At 43.3% G+C, this 24704-nt stretch overlaps 1 protein-coding gene across 1 annotated transcript; it reads right to left on the bottom strand.

Moving 5' to 3' along the window:
* Window positions 1-508: 508 nt before the first annotated feature.
* On the bottom strand, window positions 509-21676 carry LOC127003765 (myophilin-like). Its single transcript, XM_050870772.1, has 4 exons — window positions 21142-21676; window positions 9731-9840; window positions 2499-2706; window positions 509-2058 (listed from the first exon to the last, which is right to left on the bottom strand). The coding sequence occupies exons 1-4, from the start codon at window positions 21211-21213 to the stop codon at window positions 1873-1875; spliced, it is 576 nt and encodes a 191-aa protein (XP_050726729.1). The 5' UTR covers window positions 21214-21676; the 3' UTR covers window positions 509-1872.
* Window positions 21677-24704: the final 3028 nt, after the last annotated feature.

Genomic DNA, 24704 nt, shown 5'->3' with positions numbered 1-24704 from the left:
CGTGTGAGCACGCTGTTGCCGGCCCATGACGGTCCGTGCAGGTCCGGGCCGTTTACGTGCTGGTGTAGTGTGAATACACATGCTGTTGCCGGTCCGTTACGTTACGGTTCAGGTACGGTCACGCCCCGTAAACGTGCTGGTGTAGTGTGAATCGGCCTCAACCCGTTTTTCCCGTTGCTTATTCTTGTTTCTCTGCGCCGCCTCCCAGTCCACCCGTATCACACACACACACAAAAAAAAAAAAAAAAGTTACGAAGGGTCTCTAATCTCATGAAAGAAAATACAGGCATAAACGGTTCCATCCTTTGTGTTTAGTGGTAAATACTACTCTATTTCTGAACTAAAGAACATGCTTGTATAGTTTTCAAGCACGTCCATATTAATCAGACGGTCACCCTCGTCTCTAAACTGTCTCCTTCTGATCGAACCCTGTGATAGCGAAGATCTGGAGACCCACAAATAAAAAAAAGATAAGGTCAAACAACTTTGTTTGAAAGAACTAACTACGTCTAATGAAAAGGCTTTATTGTATTCTCACAAAAAAGAAAGCCTTTTATGTTTCGAAAAGGAAAATTAAAGTTGATTTCAAGGAACAAACCCCATGTATTAACAACTAATAAACCTAGGGATTGATTACGTGTTGGCGGCGCTTTTCCGTCAGCTTCCTGCTGACGATGACGATGACGCAACACGTGACTTCGTGACCGAGGCCCTGAGGTGGTGAGGGCAGCAGCACGCCCACCACACGCAGCCAAGCCCGGTGTGGCGGTGTCTCGTCCCCTTGATTTGGTTTGTCCCATCCTGATCTGCGCATCGCGGAACCCAACTTCTACTATCACAGAGTAACTAAGAGAAGCATCTAAGTGTGAAGAAATACCAAGGAGGACCTAAAAAGCGATGCAAAGTGGAACAGGCCAAAAGAACAAGAAGAAGAGTGATTGTTGATATCCTAGTTATATACATACATACATCATCATTTATTTTTATAAAAAATATACATAAACTTGGGTGGGACAGATCCCGACAAGCAGTCGACAAAAGACACGGTACCGAGTCGAAATTCATCCACTCTTTGTATATGTAAACAAAGCCCGGACAAACCAAATCAGGGGAACGAGACTTGGCGCCACACCCACACCGGCCCGGGCAGCACCGCCTGACGTAGATACTCATACTTGGTTTTTACTATTTAGATACCCAATATTTGCTCCACTTTTCCTAATTTACGCCCAACCTTCGTTTCTCGTTCAATGGTCAGCGTTAATCGCTGGGCTCAAAATCAGTGAACTCCACGAGGCTGCGGCGCTGCGTGGCGGTGGTGCTGGGCTGCCCACCAGGCCCCGAACACCAAGACTTAATGTTACTTACAACTCAGACTAGCATAAAGGCATGAAATAAAATTGCCTTCTACTATCTATTCTGTAAAACATATCCTCTACAAATCTTTATTTTGTGCAGTATCTACGTTCTCCAACCGATCATTACAAAAACTTCATTTTGAGGAAGTTTATGTTCCTATTTCCTACAGTCTATCAATAATTAGAATATCTCACATGCAGGAAGTGCAGGACACATGCTCTCCGCTACGTATTCAAATCGAAGAAACCCTTTGAGAATCACAGTTAACCAGAGGAGACTAAGGAGACATTTGGGAACCAACTACTGCAGACACTACTGGACTAACAACTTCAACCCGTCCTGTGCGTGACGAATACCTGGCAACCTGACAACCTACTACAGGTGCAGACGACATATTTGTTTGGTCACCTACTCTATGGACAGCCACGGCTCCGTTGAAAATACTTCCTCGAAAACTTTCCTCGTCAATGTTTTCGCTGTCTGTTCCTGTCTCCATTCTCCTGCCCACGGCCATTAATTGTACAGAGAATGCTTCGTCGACTTCTTTTCCTCTTTCTTCTTCTCGGCGGTGAGCTGCGCCAACACGTCCTTGGTGTCCCTGTGTCCGGGCACGTCCACCTTCTTCTTCTGTTCCTGCATGAAGCTCGGCTCGTCACCAAGCCTGGGACAGTCCGCGCCCATGTTGGGGTCCTCGGCCACCTGTCACAAGAGGATGAAAAGTGAGGCATGCACATTAACGAGACTGGAAACAGAAGGAACAGATTTGAATAACTCTTCCTCGGAACCTGCGACTTATTCTCATATTGCTTGGAAACGTTTTTTACATTATTTGTGGCTCGATCTTTTGTTTACTTTTGTTTTAGAGAGAGAAAAAATTGAAAAAAAAAAAAAAGACGAATAAGAGGCAGGCACGACAAAGGTAAAAAAAAATAGTGGTACACACACACACACACACACACACACACACACACACACACACACACACACACACACACACACACACACACACACACACACACACACACACACACACACACACACACACACACACACACACACACACACACTCACCCCCTCACCCCGTTCTCACCCTACACCCCCACACACGAGCACCCTCCACTCCCACACCCCTCAACCACCTGCTTAGCGAGGGCCCAGATGCATCGCGCGACCCTGGGAATGTGTCTGAGGTGGAGGAGGTCCTCGACGTGGAACAGCTTGGCCTTGGGCACGCCGTACGCCTCCGCCTCGTGCAGGAAGTTCTTGATGTTGGTCTGCTTGCTGCGCGCGCCCTCCCACGTGATGGTCTCCTCGGGGATGCACCCGGGCTTGATGCGGTTCATGAGTCTGGGGACGGGAGGGGAAGTGGTGCAAGGGTCATAGGTCGGTATTATAAGGCACTTTCGCTTCTCACATCATCTAACTCTAAAGGCCAAGGAGGGGGTCAGTCGGGTTCTAATGAGTGTTTCTCGAAGCTCATGGTGCGGAAGAAGGGTCAAACTACCACCAGGGTCATAAAACTACTCCTGGAAATGCCCACAACTCCAACGAAAGCCTTGTCAAATATGTGTTCTTGGGCGGCGAAATGTCTTGCAATAGGGTCGTATTTTAAGACATTTCCTCGTCCAGCAACACATATTTGACGAGGCTTTCGTATGAGTTATGGGCATTTCCAGGAGTAGTTTTTGATCCTGGTGGTAGTGTGACCCTTCTTCTGTACCATGAACCTGAAGAAACACTCACTAGAACCCGACTGATCTCCTCTTTGACCTTTAGAAATAGCTGATGTGATATGGCAATGTGTCTTGTAATATCAGCCTGGGATAGGGTCGTATTATGACATTTCCTCGCCCAGCAACACATATTTGACAAGGCTTTCGTAGGAGTTGTGGGCATTTCCAGGAGTAGTTTTTGATCCTGGTGGTAGTGTGACCTTTCATCTGTACCATGAACCTGAAGAGACAATCATTAGAACACGACTGACCCCCTCGTTGACCTCTAGAAATAGGTGATGAGAGAAGCGAATGTGTCTTGTTTTACCGGTCATATGCTTAAACAATTCGGCGCCCAAGCTCACTTATTTGACAAGGCTTTCGTAGGAGTTTTAAGCACTTTCTGGGGTAGTTTTACGAACCTGGTGGTAGTTTGCTCATTATACTGTACCATGAACCCAAAAGAACAAGTTATTAGAACTCGACAGTTAATGTGAGCGGCGGTTGTGTCCGAGAATTTACGAGCTGAAAACGGGAGAGATAAATGGGGAAGAACCGAGGTAGAGGTGTGTGTGTGTGTCGGGGGGGGGGGGGAGAGAGAGAGAGAGAGAGAGAGAGAGAGAGAGAGAGAGAGAGAGAGAGAGAGAGAGAGAGAGAGAGAGAGAGAGAGAGCGAGCACGGCAACCATCCAAAACCACAATAGAGCGAGAAAATTATATTATTCTGGCTACGAAAGATGCTTGGTGAGGTGACACGATATATTTGAAATCATTAACGGCTTACTTAGGAGGAGTATGAAAGGATTTATTATTATTATCATTATTATTATTATTATTATTATTATTATTATTTATTCAGCAGGCGGGAGAGATGGAAAATACAATATCAACCTTATATTCGCAGATTACAGTTTAAGAAAGTGAATTTAAGGAGAACTTACAAAGAACGACCAAAGAACTACACACAGAGGGAGACTAAAATTAAGTGTGGAGATGAATATGAAGAAAAATAAAGTCCATATTGAATAAACAGTTGGTTGAACAGGTAATCATCGGAAACGACACCCTTCTAAGAGTACGAGATATACAGGTAATTGCGACAAACAAAGAACTAGTCCAAATGCAATTCATGAAAAAGAAATAAGAAAGACAATTGGAAAACCTGCAACGTACTCTGAAAAAGAAAATAAGAAAAGAAAAAGAAAACAAGAAAATCAGACAAAAGAAAAGAAGAAAATAAGGAAAAGAAAAAAGAACATAAGCAAGAGAATAAAAGCAAGAGAACACCTACCATAATAAATGTTAAATATCTTCAGTAATAATAAGGACACAAACAGACAGAGTAGCTGCTATTAGTGTGTGCTGCAATTCCTTACGTGGCGTTGGGAGAAGTGGCGCCTCACGGAGCTCTAGAGAAATCTAAGAAATGCCCCGAGTGGAACGAGGTGAAAAATGCTGGGTTGGGTTTAATAGCATGAAAAGACAGGAAGCGAGGAACATGTTTTTTTTCTATTTTTTTTTCTATGACTACGCCTATATCGCCGGTAGGCTTGCTTGAGGGGCCTGTATGGTAGTCGGCCCCAACCCATATTGGCGCAGGCAGGTGTTTATAGTGGCGCCATCTTCTCTTGGTTAATGCTAAGGTTAATGTTATTCTAATCAAGATTAAAAATAAGAAATGGACCTGGGCATGCCATGTCGTGATAGAGTCCACAACAACCAAAGTAACAGAAGGGCAACCAAGGAATTGCATGAAAAAAGAGAACCAAGTGAAGAAATAAAATTAGAGCCTTTGTTGAAGCACGGTGGCGTGCGCTTATTGAGGTGGAGGACGTTAGGGAAGGCCTTTGTATTTCAGTGGAGTAATAATGGCTAAAAATAATGATGATGATGGTAATGATAATGATGATGGTGATGATAATGACAATGAGAATAATGATGAGGTTGATAATGAAGACGATGATGATGATGATGATGATGATGATGGTGGTGATAATGGCAATGAGAATAATGATGACGTTGACAATGAAAACGATGATGATGAAAATTGGTATGGGCATCAACTGATGATCCTGGTGATAATGGAAGCATTTGTTTCGAAATTTGATGAAATTGATATTTTTGGAAACTTTGATGATGATGATGAACTGATGATGATGATGGTCAAATGTCAATGTCAAATAAAGCCATGCAAGGTTGATAATGAAGACGATGACGATGATGATGATGATGATGATGATGGTGATAATGACAATGAGAATAATGATGAGGTTGATAATGAAGACGATGATGATGATGATGATGATGATGATGATAAGGATGATGGTGGTGATAATGGCAATGAGAATAATGATGACGTTGATAATGAAAACGATGATGATGATGATGATGATGATGATGATGGTGGTGATAATGACAATGAAAATAAAGATGAGGTTGATAATGAAGACGATGACGATGATGATGATGATGATATAACCTGGTGATAACTTCGTTGGCGGAGGTAATAATGATGAGGTTGATAATGAAGACAATGATGATGATAATAATGATGATGATGCTGTTGTTATTTATTAGCCCGGCAAGGTAAACAAAACGTTGAAAAGGGAGATAAAAGAAAGCAAAGGAGCAAGGCAGAGAGGACAGAGCGAGAGTAAAGTGGACGAGGAGTAAAAAGCCTGCACAAGCACACACTATGCGGCTCATGATCCTGAATAGCTAGCAGGATCGTGTGCAGGAATGGAAGGGGATATGGTAAGGAGCAAGTCGTATGAAGGACAGAACTGAAAAAAAGCAGGGTGAGCCGTTTAGTAATTTTCTTCTTGTCCGAGTTTCTCTTTTTTTTTCCTTCCTCTTTTTCTTTTCTTGTAGTTTTACGGCTGCGAATTTGACAGTGTCCTTTTGTTTTGTCTTTTTCTTTCTTTTCTTTTTGTTTTGAGGGCTGAAGAGGAAAGGAAGAGGGAAACGGCTGTCCTGGCATAGTTGTTCTGTTTACTAGCCTGCCGAGGGAAGAGGAAGGTGTGTAAGGAGAAAGACATAAGAACTCGAGGAAAAACGCAGGGACGGAAAGTGAGGGTTGGAAAGGCAAGGGTTTAGAAGAGTGAAGGGTTTTAAAAAGTGAGAGTTTAGAAGGCTGAAGAGGGAAACGGCTATACTGCCATACTTGATTCTGTTCATTAGCCTGCCGAAGGAAGAGGAAGGTGTGTAAGGAGAAAGAGAACATAAGAACTCGAGGAAAAACGCAGGGACGGAAAGTGAGGGTTGGAAAGTCAAGGGTTTAGAAGAGTGAAGGGTTTTAAAAAGTGAGAGTTTAGATAAGGAAAAGTAAAGTGAGGGGCTTAGAAAAAAATGCAGAGACGGACAAAGTGAAGGGGTTTAGAGGGTGAGAGAGGAGTGAAGCAGCTGTACACAGACACCTGATGCTGTTCATTAGTTTGACCAGGTAGTAAGAGGATGTATATGGTGAGGGAGAGGAGGATGAAAGGTGAAAGAGAAGGGCAGAGAAGGGCGAGGTGAGGGATGAAGAGGTGAAAATAGAAGAGGGAAAGGGTGTACTCAAAAATATGTCCCCTATATAATGTTGAAAGGTTCCGCATGGGTGCTCGTCGACAGATGGCACTCAAGGCGAGAACTCTAGATTTTAAAAGTGATAAACACATGTCGCGAGAAGTCCTTTAGGCATTCATCGCACCAAATATTTATAAATCATTGTCAAACTGTTTACCGTCAGTGCATGAAATAAATATAAATCTGTACTCTTTGTGACGTCATTTGCTGCTAAAAACTGATCACCGTTGCCGGCTGGAGACCTCATGTCCTGATTGTGGATCCTGCACATTTATTTCTGTATTGGGTCACATAAAAACACATTTACACAGCCACACAATCACCGCTCACCAATTTCAACGTATGTTACATTCTTTAACGAATCAACCACACTTACATCACCAAACAAGAAACAACCACTCCCCACACCCACCCGACCACCGCTCACCAATTTCAACGTATGTTACATTCTTTAACGAATCAACCACACTTACATGATACATCACCATACAAGAAACAACCACATCCCACACACACACGACCACCGCTCAACAATCTCAACGTATGCTACATTCTTTAACGAATCAACCGCACTTACTTCACCACACAAGAGACAACCACTCCCCACACCCACACGACCACCGCTCACCAATTTCAACGTATACACTCAACCATATTCACACGCACCAAACAAGAAGCAATCACTCTCTACATAGTAAACCCACACCACCACAGCAACACCACTTATCTGCAACACCGAATGAATCCACCACGCCCACATCTACACCCACGCAAACTAAGAACCACTACCCCTACACACCCACACCCACGCCACACTCAGCGCCACAGAGACACCATAGCCCTCGTCCCCCCCCCCCCCCCACATAATAATATAGACACACCACAGCTACACCACACTCATTCCATTCCACCACTACGATAACATGCGCACCACCTTCCACACACCACAATCCTCTCACCAGAACAATAACACGCCACCCCCACACCACAGCGCCCCCCACCCATTCACGCAGCATGACCTACCATTCCCTCCTCCACCCACACCCAACCCACACTATATACGCGACACCCATACCACAATCCTCTCCCACTCGACCACTACCACCACAACCACAACACATGAACTACCACACCCACACCACATCTACACCACACTACGCGTCACGCCCACACCACTAGCCTCCCCAACCTTCCCCTTCCCCCTTCCATGCCCCCCCCCACCCCCACCCACCCGTCGCCTCACACCCGACAACAACACAGCCGCGCTATCACGCCCAGGGTTCGACGTCTTGGGCGCGTGCCAGCTTCCGGGTGAGGGAGGTTGATGGAAATACCCGGGTGGCAAAAAACTCGCTCTGATGCGGCGGCTGCTGCCTCTGAAGTGCAAAAAAAGATTAACTTGATTTATACGCCCGACGAGCAACGAGAGAGGCCGCCGGCACTGTTCCTTTACGACGGATACGATAACTTGAAGCCTTTTGAGAGTTATACGTGACGCTTTGAGGAAGGAAGGAAAGGGGAAAATATGATGTTGACTTGATTTACGTGAGGAGCAGGAAAGGAGGCCGCCGTCAGTGGTCCTTTGCGAGGGATACGATGATCTGAAGCCCTCTGAGAGTTGTACGGAGAGGACACTTTGAGGAAGGAAGGAAAGGGGAAAATATGACGCTGACTTGATTCACATCCAAGGACGAAAGAAGGAGACTGTCGTAAGTGTTCTGTTGCGAGGGAGACGTTGTGAATAGTTTCGTTGAGGTAGAACTGGATACCGAAACGTGAGGCTGAGGAAGGAAGGAAGGAGGGAAGGAAAAGAAGAAAGAAAGAAAGAAAGAAAGAAAGAAAGGAATGAATGAATGAATGAATGAAGGTAGGAAGGAAGAAAGGGAGGAAAGAAGGAAGTAAGTAAAATAAGTCAATACAAATGGCGCTCCCGTGAAGCCAAAACCAGGGCAAGACCAAGGCAAGACGGTGATTGGAGAGGACAAGCGAAACTACTAAAGAGCGTCACTGATAATAAAGGAGATACCAGGAAAGTTATATAGACAGGTTTCTGCATATATTTAACCATTTATCTTTAGTGGAATATGTGTTTAATCCCACCACAGCAATTAGTCACGGCGACCACAGAGCCATGTCGTGTTTGGGAGGAAATATTGGTGTGTGGGCGACGCGTGTGGTGATAAGGGCGGTGGCTGGCGTTTGTTTCTTCACTCTTAATTATTACTGAAGTTATTAACATTTTCTATGGTTAGTTGGTGTTTTTTTGCTTTTCCTCTTTACCGCCCGCAGAAGAATTTTGCGGTAGGTATTGTTTTCAGCTGTGTAAATTGTTTTTTGTCTGTAACGCGATAACTTTTGAACCATTACAGTTTTAATGTTGAAACTTAATAGGTGGACTACTAATGGCCCCACACAGGACAAGTTCGATTTTAAAGGTCAAAGGTCAAAGTCACCAGGTCAAAAATAATACTGGCAAGAGTTTTGAGAGGTGAAGCAGGGCAGGACCTCGCCCAAGACTTAATTGCATATTTTCACATTTTGAGCACTCCGACCAGAGGGTGTTGGCAGCAGGCGGTTTGCATTCGTTAGAGTGTCCAATGTCTAGTTTTCATTTTTGTTTTCCTTATTTTTTTTGTTTTTCTTTTTTTTCATTTTCCCCTTTATTTTCTTTATTTTTCTTTTTTTTCTATCTTTTTCTTTTTCCCTTTCTAATTTTTGTTCTTTTTCTTGTTCTTTTTGTTCTTGTTCTTCTCCTTCTTCTTGTTATTATTTTTATAATTACTATAATCATCATAAAAAATATTACGTATTTGCAGTTCCTTGTTCTTTTTTCCACATTGCCGCATTTTCTTTCTGATCTACATTTATGAAGTCACTAATTTTGAAGATGTTTTTTGCGCCGTTCTAAACATCTGAGGCAAACAGAACTAATGACGGCTCTTTAGCGGGGCAGCTTCACGGCCATTCCCTCTGTCAGGAGAATTGGCACGCCACGCCCCGGGAAAACTCGATTCAAACCTAACAGCGCCACCGCGGGCCATACCGCTGCCCTATATTTTTCCCTGCACGAGGTGATAAACCTGGATGACTTACTTGCAGAGGATGCAGCCGTCCTTGAGGAAGAACTCGAAGTCGACTCTCGCCACCTCGTCGATCATGTTGTAGATCCAGATGAGGATTTCATTCTCCTTGATGGCGTCCCGCTGGGTGGGGGGGGAGGAAGATGCGTTAGTAAAGAGGAAGACAACTCCTGCATAGAGGAGGAAAGTAAAGTGGAGAGATATAAAGGGAAAATAAATAAAGCCGAAGAGAAATAATGGGAAGAAATACGAAAGTGTGTTGTGCTGGGTCGAAAGTGCCTGCGAGAAATTCTTTCCCTGTCAGTATATTAGTAAAATGAACGAGGAAAGGGTGAGTTTAGTGCGTAGGAATGAATTTCACGGATACAAAATAAAACGACTGTGTGTTTGTGGAACAGTGTTGTGCCAGAGAACGCAACACACAGCAAACATTTTTTTATGGTGGAATAATTCCCGCCACCTCCTTCACAACTTTCATCATGATCGCTCAGTTTAGTGGAATACTTCACAAAATTTTATATAGTTCTATTAAGATTTATGACAAACGTACTTGGGCGCCGGCTCATGTTGTCTTTTTCAACTGATACTCGGTGCCTCTCCGCCGCCGCCAGTGTTCACTCTTACTTACCGATGCACTGGACTGTTACACTGAATACTCACTGATTGAAGGGACACTAAATCGAGTATCACTGTATTCGTCATCCTGTATTTAGTGGGTTGTCCTGAGAGAGAGAGAGAGAGAGAGAGAGAGAGAGAGAGAGAGAGAGAGAGAGAGAGATTTTTTTTTTTTTTGTGTGTGTGTCTCCGTGGCAGGTTAATGATGAACGTGACTCGTGGCAAGGGATGAACAGGAGAAGGAAAGGTGAGTTGGAAAAGGTGAGGAGAGAAGTGAGATCAAAGGAACCAGATGTGAGGATGAAGCAAAGATGATGTTTATATGTAACAATACTGACAATAAGTAAGAGTAATGACAATAATAACAGTAACAACAACAACGATAATAATAACTAACACTAAATAACAGAATCAATGAAATCAGATATACATAAATAATCTCTCAAAAGAAAACAAGCAACGTTAGAGGACCAACACAACACCACTGTAATATTTAATTGTTAGGTTCATCAAGTCAGCAAATAACGAGTAGCTACATAAAGATTAACCATGCACGTTATTTTGCCATACTTTATTTACTGTCTCGCATCGTTTAGTTCTACATTTAGTTCTACATCTTTTGATTTTTTTTTTTTTTAGGAGCAGCGAGTAGCGGGCTTTTTTTTTATTATTGTTTCCTTTTTTGTGTGTGCCCTTCAGCTGTCTCCTTTGTTGTAAAAAAATAAAAATAAACTTATTTCGCTGTTTCTGTAATCGTCCATGGTCAGCTCGATTCACCAACACATCCAACCAACACACGCGGGACGGGTCGATGTTCGTGTCAGTTAGGGAGCCGAGGTAAAGAGTTGCCGAGCCATCATCTGTAGCCGAACAGTATTTTGTCACGCTGCCAGACACAGTAACTAGCAGTAATGAGTGACGCCGCCAATCAACTATACGCCACTTCAACCCCCGCACCTGCCCGAGTGTGTGTCATTGCAAATAGATTATGGTGACCAGAAGTATCAAGATGTGGCGTCCGAGGGTGGGTGTGGTGTACCCTTCACTCTATCGTTAATCGTATAAGATAGGGACAGCATCTTGTTAGTGGCTGTCTTTTTGCATGACCTGATATCTTTCATCTAGAGAACTTCAGTCAAAAGCCGGGGATAAAAGGTTAAATGACCCGCTCCTGAAGGGATAATAAAAAGGATCAGCCCATAACGACGAAACAAAAGAAGCCGCCGGGGCGATGTTATTATTAGGGTGACGAATAATGAAGGGAAAAAAAGGAATATATATGCAGCAGCTTCAACCCCAAGCACAAGGACAGCAACAACAACGTTTCTTTAATGTTCTCAAAAACTTAAATGAAACGAAAGAATAAAAAAAAACAATGCAATAAATTTGATTCAGCAGCGGGTTGACTGCCGATAAGCTTGCTACTACTCTTAAAATCCCTGCAATTGATCTTGACTTACTCAAAAAGTAGCCTGCATGAACCACAATAACTATACAGCATTGGTCTCGTAAAAAAAGTTAATCACCATCATCACAATAACAAGATATTTATATGTACAGGTGTCTGAAGCTAACGACAACAGACGCACATCGGTTTTGACATTGACGAGTGACAGCTGACGACACCCTGACATTAACTTCAGAAAAAAATAATTAGGGAAGCAAGGAAGGGAGAGTGATGGGGAGGAGCCAGGCACGGAAATGAAGGAAGAGCGAAAGGAAAACAAAGAAGGAAAGACAGGCAGACGGGAAGGCGGGAGCAGAGGGTGGAAAGAAGAAAAATAAAGGAAGCTTGGAAGGAAAACAAGGAAGGGGGACAGGAAGGAAGGCAGAGTGCGGGCCAAGGAACACATTCAAAATACCTCGTGACGGCCATTGTAGGCCTTCACTACTGAGGGGACGAAGAGGAAAGAGCAGAGGAGGAATGGGAGAGAAAAGGAAGGAGGAGAGGAAGAGTGGAGAGGAAGGAGAAAGGGAAGGAGGGAAAGAGGGACAAGGAGAGGGAAAAGAGGAAAGGAGAAGTGGGAGGAGAAGAGAGAACGGGGACAAAGAGAGGGAAAAGAGGAAAGAAAAGGGAGTGTGGGAGGAGTGCCGAGGCCCAGCTGAGCACACCACGCCAAGCCACTTAACAATCTAAACACTGCCCAAACAAACAAATTATATATGCGCAAATGAGCAGGTGGGGGATTAGCAAACATAAGAAATAGGCAAGCAAATGAATAAATAGCTGAGCCAGTCGGTGGAGAGGGCAAGAGTTTTTCATTTCAGTGTAGCCAAGTGAGTCATAAAATAAACAGACCAACATGTATTATAAGTATTGAGATAATGAAAAAAAAAATCCCTCAATCTCCATCCGATACTGACCCTTTCCTTTTGGCTTCTCGTTTTTTTTTTTTTCGTTTTTTTATAGGAGCGGCTGATTGAGGGCTTTTTTTTATTTTATTCGTCCCCTTCAGATGCTTCGTTTACTGCAAAAAAAAGAGCAAGTGCACGAACACAGTCAGCACGCGCAATGATGCTCCACCTCAGCCTCACTGCGTCGCCTGTCTCCGGATTTATGTAAGCCTTGACTCCTCGTGCGTGTGTGTGTGTGTGTGTGTGTGTGTGTGTGTGTGTGTGTGTGTGTGTGTGCGCCACGTGCCGCGGCAGAATTTTACGTGAATAATTGAGATGCAAAAAGTAGGAATATAAATGCTTTCCCTGAAGCTCCCGTGCCAACGCTGCCGAGCGGGATGAACGAGAATGGGACAAAGACAGGACAGGTATTTAATTGATGCCGACACATTTGAGAGCTTGCAATGGAGGTTAGGCAGATTCATGGCCGGGGAGAGGATTTGGTGACTTGGCTCTATTAACAATTTCGGCACTCACTGATTCTTCATAATACATTCATGAGGATTTATAATTAAAACATTTTCTTTATTGTTGATTCCACACCTTTACTAGTATTACCGAGTTTAACCCCTTGGATGCGGATATCCTACAAGAAGACATCACCAAGCTACAGGAGTGGAACAAAAAATGGCTGCTCCAATTTAGTGAAGAAAAATGTGAGGTCATCCAGGATACCAATACCACATGGGAAACACTCCACTACCCACCACAGAGGCATAGAAAGACCTGGGAGCAAATGTTACCAGGCTACCAGTGACGGCGAAATCCGTGCCAATCGCAGCGGACGGGTTAACAGTGGCAGTTTTTGTCTCATTATGCATTTATTTTTTTATTATGTTGTCAGCAATTTAATTCAGTACCTGAGGAAACCTGGGGAAGATAAAGTCTGTGGTAGCCCGGATGTCACGCTGCCCTGCGTCCCGGGGCGATGGCTTCATCCCGCCACGGGCTCAAGGGCCAGTGTGACGGAGATGAGCACCGAGACCATGTGTAGTCATTGGGTATGACTCCAACTATATTATTTTAGGTTCATTCGATATAAATCCGCCGCTCCCCCGAAGATCATATAACGTGATGATAAAATTATGTTGTCAGCGTCACCTTTAGGGAGTAAATTTCAATATTTTTTTATCAATATAAATTCGTGATGACTTGTCTGTTTGTATTTTCCTTGCAAAATGAGTGATCATGTGTTAACGATTTGCATTTTAGTTTTCCGAAATCACTTGAATTTGAACTGTTCGCTTTATTGCTTTTTGATGAACAAAAAAAAAAGGTTGATTACTAAATCTTCGTCAACTCACTGATGCTGTGTCGTCTCAGAAAATACTGAACTTTGGCTGTTGTTTATTTTTCTTTTCTTTTCCAACAAAGACACTTGGAGGGAGTGAAGGAGGGAGGGGGTGAAGGAGGGGGGAGGGATGGAGGGAGGGAGTAAAGGCAGGGAGTGCGGGAGGGACGGAGGTAAATACGTGATGATGAGCAGCGCCAAACATAAACACTCGCGACACCTGTTATAGTTACCTCAGTAAATATTTACCTCCATAACGCTGCCCATCGCTTTATTTTCTTAGCCACACTGTTTAGCTACGGAGGCGACCAACAAATACACGAAGGGGCATCGGTGGCTCCCTCTTCCGGAGTGTACGAGACTTAGATTAATAAAGACGATTTTCTACTTTTTAAATATATCAAAGGGGCGTTTCCAAGCTTCTGTTCCTGTGTGCTTCCTCCTAATCTTGGGACGGAGACGAAATAAGGAGAGAGGGAAGGAAGAACATAATGACTGAAGGGGGAACGGACGCAGGGAATAGATAAAAAGAAAAACAAAGGGAGAGGAAACACGAGAATCAAGGGGAGGATAGGCAGAGGGAGTAAAGAAGTGAGAAGGAAGAAAGCAAAGGGACTGATGAGAGAACAAGGGAGAGGGAAAGAAGGATAGAAGGAGTGAGGAAGGAGAGAGAATAGTGGAAGGGAGTAAGGAGTGAGAGGAAAGGAAGGACAGCAAGTAAGGGGTGAGAAGGGAACCAAAGGAGCCAAAGGGAATGATGAGGGGACGGGGGAGAGGGAATGAGGAGTGAGAGGGAAAGAAGGATTGAAGGAGAGAGGAGGGAGAGGGAAGGGAAGCAAAGGGACTGAGGGGAGTATACACAGGAAAGGAAAGAATGAGAGGGAAGAAAGGAAACATGGAAACATGGAAATGCAGGCAACAGAAAACCTATTGGCTCATTACGAGGTTGCCCGCTCTGGTGATTTAATCTGCTCGACAGCCACTTGGTGCCCGCAGAGCAGATTAAAACAATTCGGTATTCAGTTTACTCCTGACGCAACGAGATGACGGGCGATTTAATTTTTGAAGGAGTTTATGATATTCACGTTTACTACTTCTGAGGGAAGATTGTTCCAGTGTTGGATGACTCGGTTAGAAAAGAAACTCCTGCCAATGCCTGTGCTGTATCGACTCGACTGAATGGGTATACCGTTATTTCTAGTTCTTGATTTGATTTGCAGTTGAAAGAACTTGGAGTGATCGACGTTATTAAGCTTTTTCAGGTACTTGAAGACTTGAATCATATCCCCTCGTAGGGGTCTTTTCTCCAGTGTAAAGGGATTGATTGAATCGCTTGAGTCGTTCCTCGTACGGTTGAGCCCTTAAGGTTGAACCCTTTCCAGTAATTCAATGTCCTTCCTGTTACCAGGAGACAAGAATTACACTGCACACTCAAGGTGCGGTCTTACCATGGAATTATATAAGGATAACATTACATCTGGCGTTTTACACTCGGAGTTCCTAACTATGAACCCGAGCATAGTGCTGGCTTTGTTATATGTTTTTTTACAGTGCTTCGCGTGTTTCAGGTCAATGTTGATGGTGACTCCTAGATCCGATTCCTACTGCACCTCCTGCATAGGCTTCCCATACATGATGTATGTATATGTATGGTTATTATTTCTGGACCCAATGTGCATGACTTTGCATTTGTCAACATTAAAGAGGGAGACAGGGAGGGAGAGGAAAGGGAAACAGAGAGACCGGGAAGAGGACATGGGGAAGGAATGAAGATTGAGAAAGAAGGAAGGACAGATGGACCGAGGAGAGGAAGGGAAGAGGGAACGAGGAATGAAGTGTGTAAGACAGGCAAAGGCGGAGTGGGAGGGTGGAGGAGGAATGTAGGCAGGCAGGAGAGAACAACCGATCCACAAGATATGCGAGTTTTACGTAGCAGATGAATCCCTCGCCAAGTCACTGGGTCTCTCTCTCTCTCTCTCTCTCTCTCTCTCTCTCTCTCTCTCTCTCTCTCTCTCTCTCTCTCTGTGTGTGTGTGTGTGTGTGTGTGTATGTCATCATCATCATCATCTTTTCCTACTCCTTCTTTTGCTACTCCTATAATTGGCATTTTTACAGCCCGAGCGTTTTGATCTCAACTATCACCAGAATTATTTCGGGCAGAGGGTTTTCAACTTCATTTTATGTACAAAGAGAATTTTACACTAATTATCAAGTGATGCAAGATAATATTAAAGACGTGCCCTTATATAGAACCAAAGGGCATTACTGAGAGAAGAGAGAGTAGGGGGGTGAGGAGAGGGAGGGGAAAAAAGCAAAGAGAAGGATATGAAGGAGGTGGATGGAAGAAGGTAGGATGGAGAGAAAAAACAAAGAGAAGGATATGAAGGAGGTGGATGGAAGAAGGTAGGAAGGAGAGGAGGGTGAAAAACAAAAAAAAAAAACATTGCAGAGGAAGGAGGGAAGGAAAGAAGGGAGGGAGGGTCATTACCGAGGCAGGAGGGAGAGGGAAGGGAAGAGAGGGAGGGGGTGGGGGAAAGGGGGGCGAGAGAGAGATAGGAGGGAGGTGAAAGAAAGTAAGAAATGAGAGTAGGGCGAAAAAAAAATATATGAGAGAGGAAGGAGGGAGGAAATAGCTTTACGGTTCATTCATGTCTTATTTACGCTCAATAATATACAGAAAGTGAGAAAACTGCCGCAGTATTTATATAAGTGTGAAGTTAACAATGCTACTCCATAGAATCCAACACCACAAACTGCACTACCCAACACTACCTCGATCCCTTACTGCCATCACCTGCTTGCCACGTCTCAACACAAACAAAAACAAATGGAAAGAACGCGAAAAAAAATTAAAAAATAAAATAGCACGTAAGTTACAATGGAAATAAATCCCCGCGAAAAGCCAACACCTCAGTAACTATGTACAATTACTCTTTCCCCTATTTCCTTTTTATTTCCTTTCATGTCCACTATGTATACAAACTTGGGGTCTTGAGGGACTGCGAGATTTTTGGGGTGGGGAAGCACATATATATAACCTGTTTTAGGCAGTGAGTGACATCAAGCGCCCCCTAAAATCGTCTCACAAGTAATGTACAAGAAGTATCTTATGTGGTGGAAAAGCACTTTTTTTTTTTTTGTTAAGGAGTACTAGGGGGGATTAACCAATACAGCTACAAACTATTCTCCATATATCTGCCTACTTAACGCCCCCCTACCGCCATCCCCTGCCAGTCCATTACAACAACAACAACAACAACAACAACAACAACAACAACAACAACAACAACAACAAGGAATTTACAAGAGAAACCAGCCCCACGTAAAGCCAAAAGACCTTCCAACAAACCCTTCTCCACATACCCACCCACCCACGCCCCGTAACGCCGTCCCCTGCCTGCTCATCCCAAGTCAGAACTGAGATATACGAAAACTTTTAGTGTCCCAAAACTCCCGAACCTGAATATAGAGGACGAATGAACTGAAGCGGATGGATACCTGAGAGCAACTAATTGTAAACCTCTCTATAATTATAAACCTCTCTATAAACCCCAAACCTAACTTTACCTTGCAAAATTAAAGCATTTTACTTTTATTGAAGCACCGAACGTTTGTCTTCCACAGGATTCCCCATTTACCTATTTATCGACCTGCCCGAAAGGAAGGATGAACAGCTGAGTGGAATGCGCATGTGCACCAACTGCCCGGGCCAGGGTTTGAACTCAGACCCGCGGATTCGTAGCTCGGCATGCTGCACCACGGCAATGGCAGGGAAGAAAACATACAAAGAAAACCTCATCGGCAAACAACCATATACAAAAGAACGCAAATGTAGAATGAATCGCATGATACATTCATGATACTCCCTTCACTTACTGACAGTCTTCTACCCCTTAAATTCCGCCACCATGTTGCATCTCTTTCTGTCTTCTATCGATATTTTCACGCTGACTGCTCTTCTGAACTTGCTGACTGCATGCCTCCCACCCTCCCGCGGCCCCGCTGCACACGACTTTCAATTCAAGCTCATTTCTATTCTGTCCAAATCCCTTATGTAAGAGTTAACCAGCATCCTCACTCTTTCATCCCTCACGCTAGTAAACCCTGGAACAATCTTCCTTTATCAGTATTTCCTCCTGCCTACGACTTGAACTCTTTCAAGAGGAGCGTATCAGGACATCTCTCCTCCCGAAATTGACCTATCTTTCGGCCACTCCTCTGAACTCTTTTTATATAAGCAGTGATTAGCGGGCTTTTTATTCATTTTTTTTTTCCTTGAGCTGTTTCCTTTACTATAAAAAAAAAAATACTTGAGAAGAGAATTTATGTATCCTCGGTGTGTGTTGTGATGTCATCCCTCCCCCCTAAAAGATACAAAGAGCAACGAAGTCTACTCCGAGAAAATATTAGTCGCAAATTTATATAATTCCGTAGCTTGTCTTGGCTCTCTATAGCACAAACACCTTCAACGCTAATATACCTCTTTTTTTCATATTTGATCGGACGTGACCGTACGCACTACAGGTATAACATTCACCAAATCAACAACATACACCTGCTCACTTTTGTCGGCTGTTTCTTCAATTCAAAGAGTTGACCCTAACCGCTCATTACATACCCTCACCTTAACACTAACTTTTCCTTCTTCTTACTAACCCCATCTCATACCCTTCACTCACTCCCACGCACAACTCACAGCTTAAACGTTCTTTTCTACGTATTTTTTTTTCCTATTCATTTTCCAGGAAGTGTTCATATTGGTTTCAGTTTCAGGCTGTGATTTTTCTTTCCTTGTTTCAGGCCTGTGAACTCCACAGCCGTATTCCCAGGGACCCTTTGTTTCACCCAGGACCCTCATCTCACCTCGCTCTCAGAGTCTCAGCGGATATGCCTCAAATTTGATCAGTTGTTCTAACTGTGGCCTTCACTTAGCTCACGTACTTTGGGACAAGCCAACAGGGCAACGAGACTTACCGTGAGACAAAAGGCAGAGCAAGATGAAAGGCAGAGCAAGATGAAAGAAAAAAATCAAGCACCCCGGGACGATCCACTCGTTAACGCAGGGACATGAATATTTGGCCTGCTCATTCCAGGGGTACCTCTAAACCCTGAAATCTACCTTTTTTTCTTCTTGAAATTTTAAAATCTCGAGTTTGAGGGTTGAAGGCGAAGAACATGAACAAACGAAAGAGGGATAGATTGGAAAACTGAAGAGCCGAAAAGAAAGTGGGAAAGGAAAGGAAGGATGAAAGATTAAAGAAAACAAGAGTGAAATAAGAGAAAATAATGAAGGAAAAAGTGAGAAGGATCGAAAGGCGAGGGGAGGAAAATATCAAATTTCAGGTATTTAGGGAGAGAGAGAGAGAGAGAGAGAGAGAGAGAGAGAGAGAGAGAGAGAGCGCAAGCAATAGAAGATAAGCAATGTGAGTCGTGACCTTGCAACCCTGAATATTTTGGTCGTGTTCCTCCTGATCCCAGTATACGTGCCCAGGAGCAGCTCTTTACACACTTTTCCGCGCGAGACAAGACACAAAGAGCCAGGCATTCCTCGGGTGTATATTGTGCGTGTTAAGGAGCCGTTACAATGCTACACAACGATGGATGCGACACCGCTGCGTGGGCGAGAATATTTTGGCTCGCACAGACGCTGCTGTCCCGTTTGATACTGACCGCAGAGAGAGAGAGAGAGAGAGAGAGAGAGAGAGAGAGAGAGAGAGAGAGAGAGAGAGAGAGAGAGAGAGAGAGATTTACATAGATTTACATTGAAAAATCAGACCACACAGACCCCATGGTCCAGACTAGGTGGTCTGTCCTTAAACCGAAGTGATTCTACATTAATCAGATGGCTCCAAAACTTTTCATTTCAACTCTAGTTAACTAGTTAATATTAAGTTGAAGGAAGTGTCGGTCGAGCTTGTTTTTAAAGGAGTCAATCGTGTTACACTGGACCACTGAAGCTGGGAGCTTATTCCATTCTCGCACTACAACGTTGGTGAAGAAAAATTTGGTGCAGTCTGAATTTACTTGCCTACAATTAAATTTTGTGCCATTATTCCTCGTTCGCAAAGTGTTATCGATCATAAACAATTTTGATTTGTCCACATTCGTGAATCCGAGGGGAGGGAGGCGACGTTTCTCAAGAGAGAACATGTTAAGAGTGGAAAGCCTTTCTTCGTAGGATTTGTTGCGCAAGGAAGGGATCATTTTCTTTGCCCGATGCTGAACACCATCTAATTTAGCAATGTCCTTTGCATGGTGTGGAGACCAAAACTATACCGCATATTCCAAGAGGGGTCTTACTAAACTCTCGTAGAGCGGAAGTATGACATCCTTATTTTTGAATAAAAAGTTTCTTTTAATGAAGCCCAACATTCTGTTCACTTTATTTGCTGCATCGATGCATTGCTGTAAGAATTTGAGGTTTTACGCGATTTTGACCCCCAGTTCCTTAACGCATTGAACGCATTTGAGTTTGACGCCGCGCATTTCGTAATCGAACTTCTTATTTCTTATTCCAACTTGAAGGACCTGGCACTTGTCTACGTTAAAGGGCATCTCCCATCTATCCGACCAAGCTGAAATTTTGTGCAAATCTTGGAGGGGAGAGAGAGAGAGAGAGAGAGAGAGAGAGAGAGAGAGAGAGAGAGAGAGAATCTTAAACAATTGTTAAATTATAAAAAAAATCCAAGATGAAAATGAAATGAAAATGTTCTCTTGCCATTTATTTGATTTCCACATCTCCTAAGACTTCAAACATAAGATAAAATTTTGAAAATGTATGTACCACACGGCTGCCCCCCCCACCCCCTTACTATCTTGTCACATTCATAACAATTTACTACACCCTTCTCTCCCCCCTTAGGATATTTGTGTTTTTGAGCAGACCCTATCAAACTATTATGGCATTGCACAATTCAATGTTTCTCATCTTTGAGATACTGAAACACGCACACACACACACACACACACACTGAAGATAATGTTGTCATTAATGTACTTAGCAAAGCAAAATAACAAGGAATAAGTCTTTACCCTCCAACCTATGACGAGAGATCTTCATTAACCAGGTAAGCAGCAACACAGGTGTCAAGTGGGCAGCATCATAGCAACAACTCATTACTCACGTGGTGGGGCTCAAGCGTCTCAGGTTCTCCTGCACAGTTCAGGTCAACGTTTTGCATCGCCATGAGCGGCATTGTGAGACGCTGTAGAGGGTCCGGTAGGGGACGAGTTCGTACTATGTGAGGACGGGCTGTCGAGGGACCGGGCGGGCAGAGCTACACGGTATCACTAAACACTGTCTCGCGTGTTGGTGGTGGAACTTTCTGGAGAGAAGTGAGGATAAGACACTGCAGTGGGTGTGGTTGGCTGCCTGCAGGGGCGTTGCTAAGCTGCGACGGACCACAGACACCCGTCAAGGTCCTGAGTGCAACAATAGCAACAAAAATGCACCACCGAGGACGTGTATCTGACGGTTTTCTCTTTCTCAAATTTTCCTGTCCGCACCTGCTTACTGGATGACGTGCAGCCGCGCACTGCTCACTCCCAGCCTGCAGCGTTCCGAACCCCCGACTCACTGAGACGAGACACACGGACTAACGAGACGACAGCAAAACAGCGGCGTCCAACAGGTGGCTGACTCCTCGTGTTGGGTGGCCAAGCAGCCTGCATCCACCACCACTTGGCACTTGGCAGGTGGCTCGTTCTTTATCAGACTGCCTGGTGTTTCCATACAACTGCATACTACTCGTGCTACTTGTGAAGTTTTGTGTGTGGTTGGAGTCACGCCCGCCAAAGTTTGTCGCGTTAGATAATATCGAGACGAATGTAAACAAGCAGTTGACGGCATCCCGGGTGAACTTGAAAGGCGATGGCCAGTTGTTTGCCGTGACGTGACGCTGATCTTTCACAGTGTTTTGACAGCTCCTATCACCCGGCCACAGTAAAATGTGCAAAACAAATTTTTAGTCGCTTTGATGGATGGGACAAAAACCCAAAGGTATAGGTTGGTTCTTTGTCAGACTTTCGCTCTAGCTGAATAATTATATGAGCACTAAAGACACCCTGCTCCTCATAACAGAAGTTTAGTTTAATAAGAAAGTAAACGCTCACAGCAAACAACAGTTGTTTTGTACCAAAACAAAACAGATCGTTACACATTAGTTACTTTTTCATATTTTTTAGAGCATATGCTTGAATGCTTATACCACTGGGCTAGTAAGGTTAATGATAATGTTTCAATGGTTAGCTCGTTTGAGTTAGAGGCATTGCTCAGTTTCATTCAACTAAGGATACGAGAGCAGATGATTATTATATGCTGGCACCTACTGCGACGTGCCACTGTAAAAACTACAAGACTGGCAACTGGTCTGAGGGGCCATTGCATAAACTACAACTAATTCACATCAGGGAAAGTTTGAAGAACATTAATGTATCGTCTTTTAGCCTGTCACGTAAAAAAAGAAAAGAAAAAAAAATGCGAAGTAGAAACATCCCTCCCAGTTACATCATGACCTCGCTCAGAACGGTACATGCACATTCAGTCATTTCAGTAGCCCAGTGAACACAATGGATTTGTATGCTAAACAGACGTTGAGTGACTAGAAAATTCCACACAAACAACCGGCGTCGCCATTTAAGGCAACACCGAGTTTTGCGCTGGGCCGCGAAGCCCACGACGCACCGCCGCTGGTTGGTTACTCCGAGGGCGGGGCTGCCAGCGGGATATTTTTGGCGGGAAATACTACGCTCCTCATCTGCCTCCCGCCGCCTCTCTCGAGTTCGTGCTTCCGATAAACACAGAAATACACCCTCCCGTGCTTGATGAGTGGGTTAAACTCTGTCTCTCTCTTTCTCTCCCTCTCATGAGCTTGATATGCAAAAATTTCTGAGAGGGAAGAATGCATGCAAATATCCACTCCTTTCTTTTTTATGTGAGGTTGATAAAAAATAAATAAGGGGAAGGTATAAGGCTATCTCTCTCTCTCTCATTCTCTCCCTCTCATGAGCTTGATATGCAAAAAATTCTGAAAGGGAAGAATGAAGGCAAATATCCACTCTTCTTTATGTGAGGTTGATAAAAAATAAATAAGGGGAAAGTATAAGTCTATCTCTCTCTCTCATTCTCTCCCTCTCATGAGCCTGATATGCAAAAAATTCTGAAAGGGAAGAATGAGGGCAAATATCCACTCTTCTTTATGTGAGGTTGATAAAAAATAAATAACGGGAAAGTATAAGTCTATCTCTCTCTCCCCTCAAACAGTATATTAAGCAGGTGAATCAAACACACGCATAAGAAATGAGGTCGAGCACATTGTTGATATTTAACATAACTGTACACATCATCACAGGAAAATACTTCTGCAGCTCCACTATCATAATGAATCATCCTTGCTGTCGGAGATACTATAATATGTGGCACTTGTGGTCCTACCTAGACGAGGGCAAACACATCGATGAGCTCCACCACACAATGGCACAATATCTGCTGAGAACACTGAACATGCTGGGCCGGTGGGAAGGGTGACACCACTGAGAAAGGCTAGGACTGACGAGCGGCTTGGAAGAGTATTGTGTGGTGGAAGGAAGGGAACGCTAAAACTGATTTGCATAGATCTACTTGATAGGAGGCATGTAGTACAAGACGCAGGATACCGAAGTGGGGTATTAAGGACTGAAGTTCCACACAAAGGAACTCCTATGCACCTTTGTGAAATAATGTACAAACTCGCAATGCCTGCTGACATTCTGCTAATTCTTTTCTTTGCACATAACCAACTATTTATACTCTCCAAACACTGCAGACACTCAACATAATCTTATCTTCACTTCATTATGTTCCCCTGGTGATGCCTCTTGTAATAATGTATCATTAATCCACCTTGGTCTTTATTTCAAGTAGGTCAAACAATATTTTATAAACCACAAAAATAATTAGTTCCTCAACATTATTCACCTCGCATGAACTATTGTCATTTTTATGAAAAATAGATTACCAGCATTTGACAAATATTATATAAACCTTTACAGCTCCTACTAGAGTAGTAGAATTTAGCTTGCAAATATTCTCTGAAACAGCAACACTCCTTCACACTTGAGGGAAAAAATGTTGATCCAACAAAGTATTTACATTCTTATGTGGCAACAGACTCAAGATGAAGGCAGTCTGCTATTCCTGCCATTGTTGCTATTGCCTTGATGGCTGCTGGGAGAAGCTACTGCTGCTGTCCTTTTAAAATCAATGATTTTAGCAAGAGATGGACAAAGTTATCAATTTGATATTAATGTAGAACCTTTTTTTGTGGTGGTATTCCATTGCCATAATGCACATTTCATGAAAAAGGCAACAAACAGCTATGCACACACTCACACACACACACACACACACAATTATATATATATATATATATATATATATATATATATATATATATATATATATATATATATATATATATATATATATATATATATATATATATATATATATATATATATATATATATATATATATATATATATATATATATACATACATACATATATATATATATATATATATATATATATATGTATGTCTATATATATATATATATATATATATATATATATATATATATATATATCAGCCCTGAGGCCTGGAAAACCTTAGCTCCTCATTAGGGTCACACTCAAATAGTTTCGAACA

Source organism: Eriocheir sinensis, chromosome 26, assembly GCF_024679095.1.
Source record: "Eriocheir sinensis breed Jianghai 21 chromosome 26, ASM2467909v1, whole genome shotgun sequence".
NCBI classification, from domain to species: Eukaryota; Metazoa; Arthropoda; class Malacostraca; order Decapoda; family Varunidae; genus Eriocheir; species Eriocheir sinensis.
The sequence above is the reverse complement of the archived record's forward strand: the minus strand, read 5'-3'. Positions and strand labels throughout refer to the sequence as shown.

Excerpts from the sequence above, each read along its gene's own strand:
- LOC127003765 (XM_050870772.1), bottom strand. The coding sequence starts at position 21,213 with ATGCCGCTCATGGCGATGCAAAACGTTGACCTGAACTGTGCAGGAGAA. Across the intron at positions 9,841-21,141 it reads AGACGCTTGAGCCCCACCAC|CGGGACGCCATCAAGGAGAA; the intron begins GTGAGTAATGAG and ends CCCCCCACCCAG. Across the intron at positions 2,059-2,498 it reads TCTGGGCCCTCGCTAAGCAG|GTGGCCGAGGACCCCAACAT; the intron begins GTGGTTGAGGGG and ends CTCTTGTGACAG.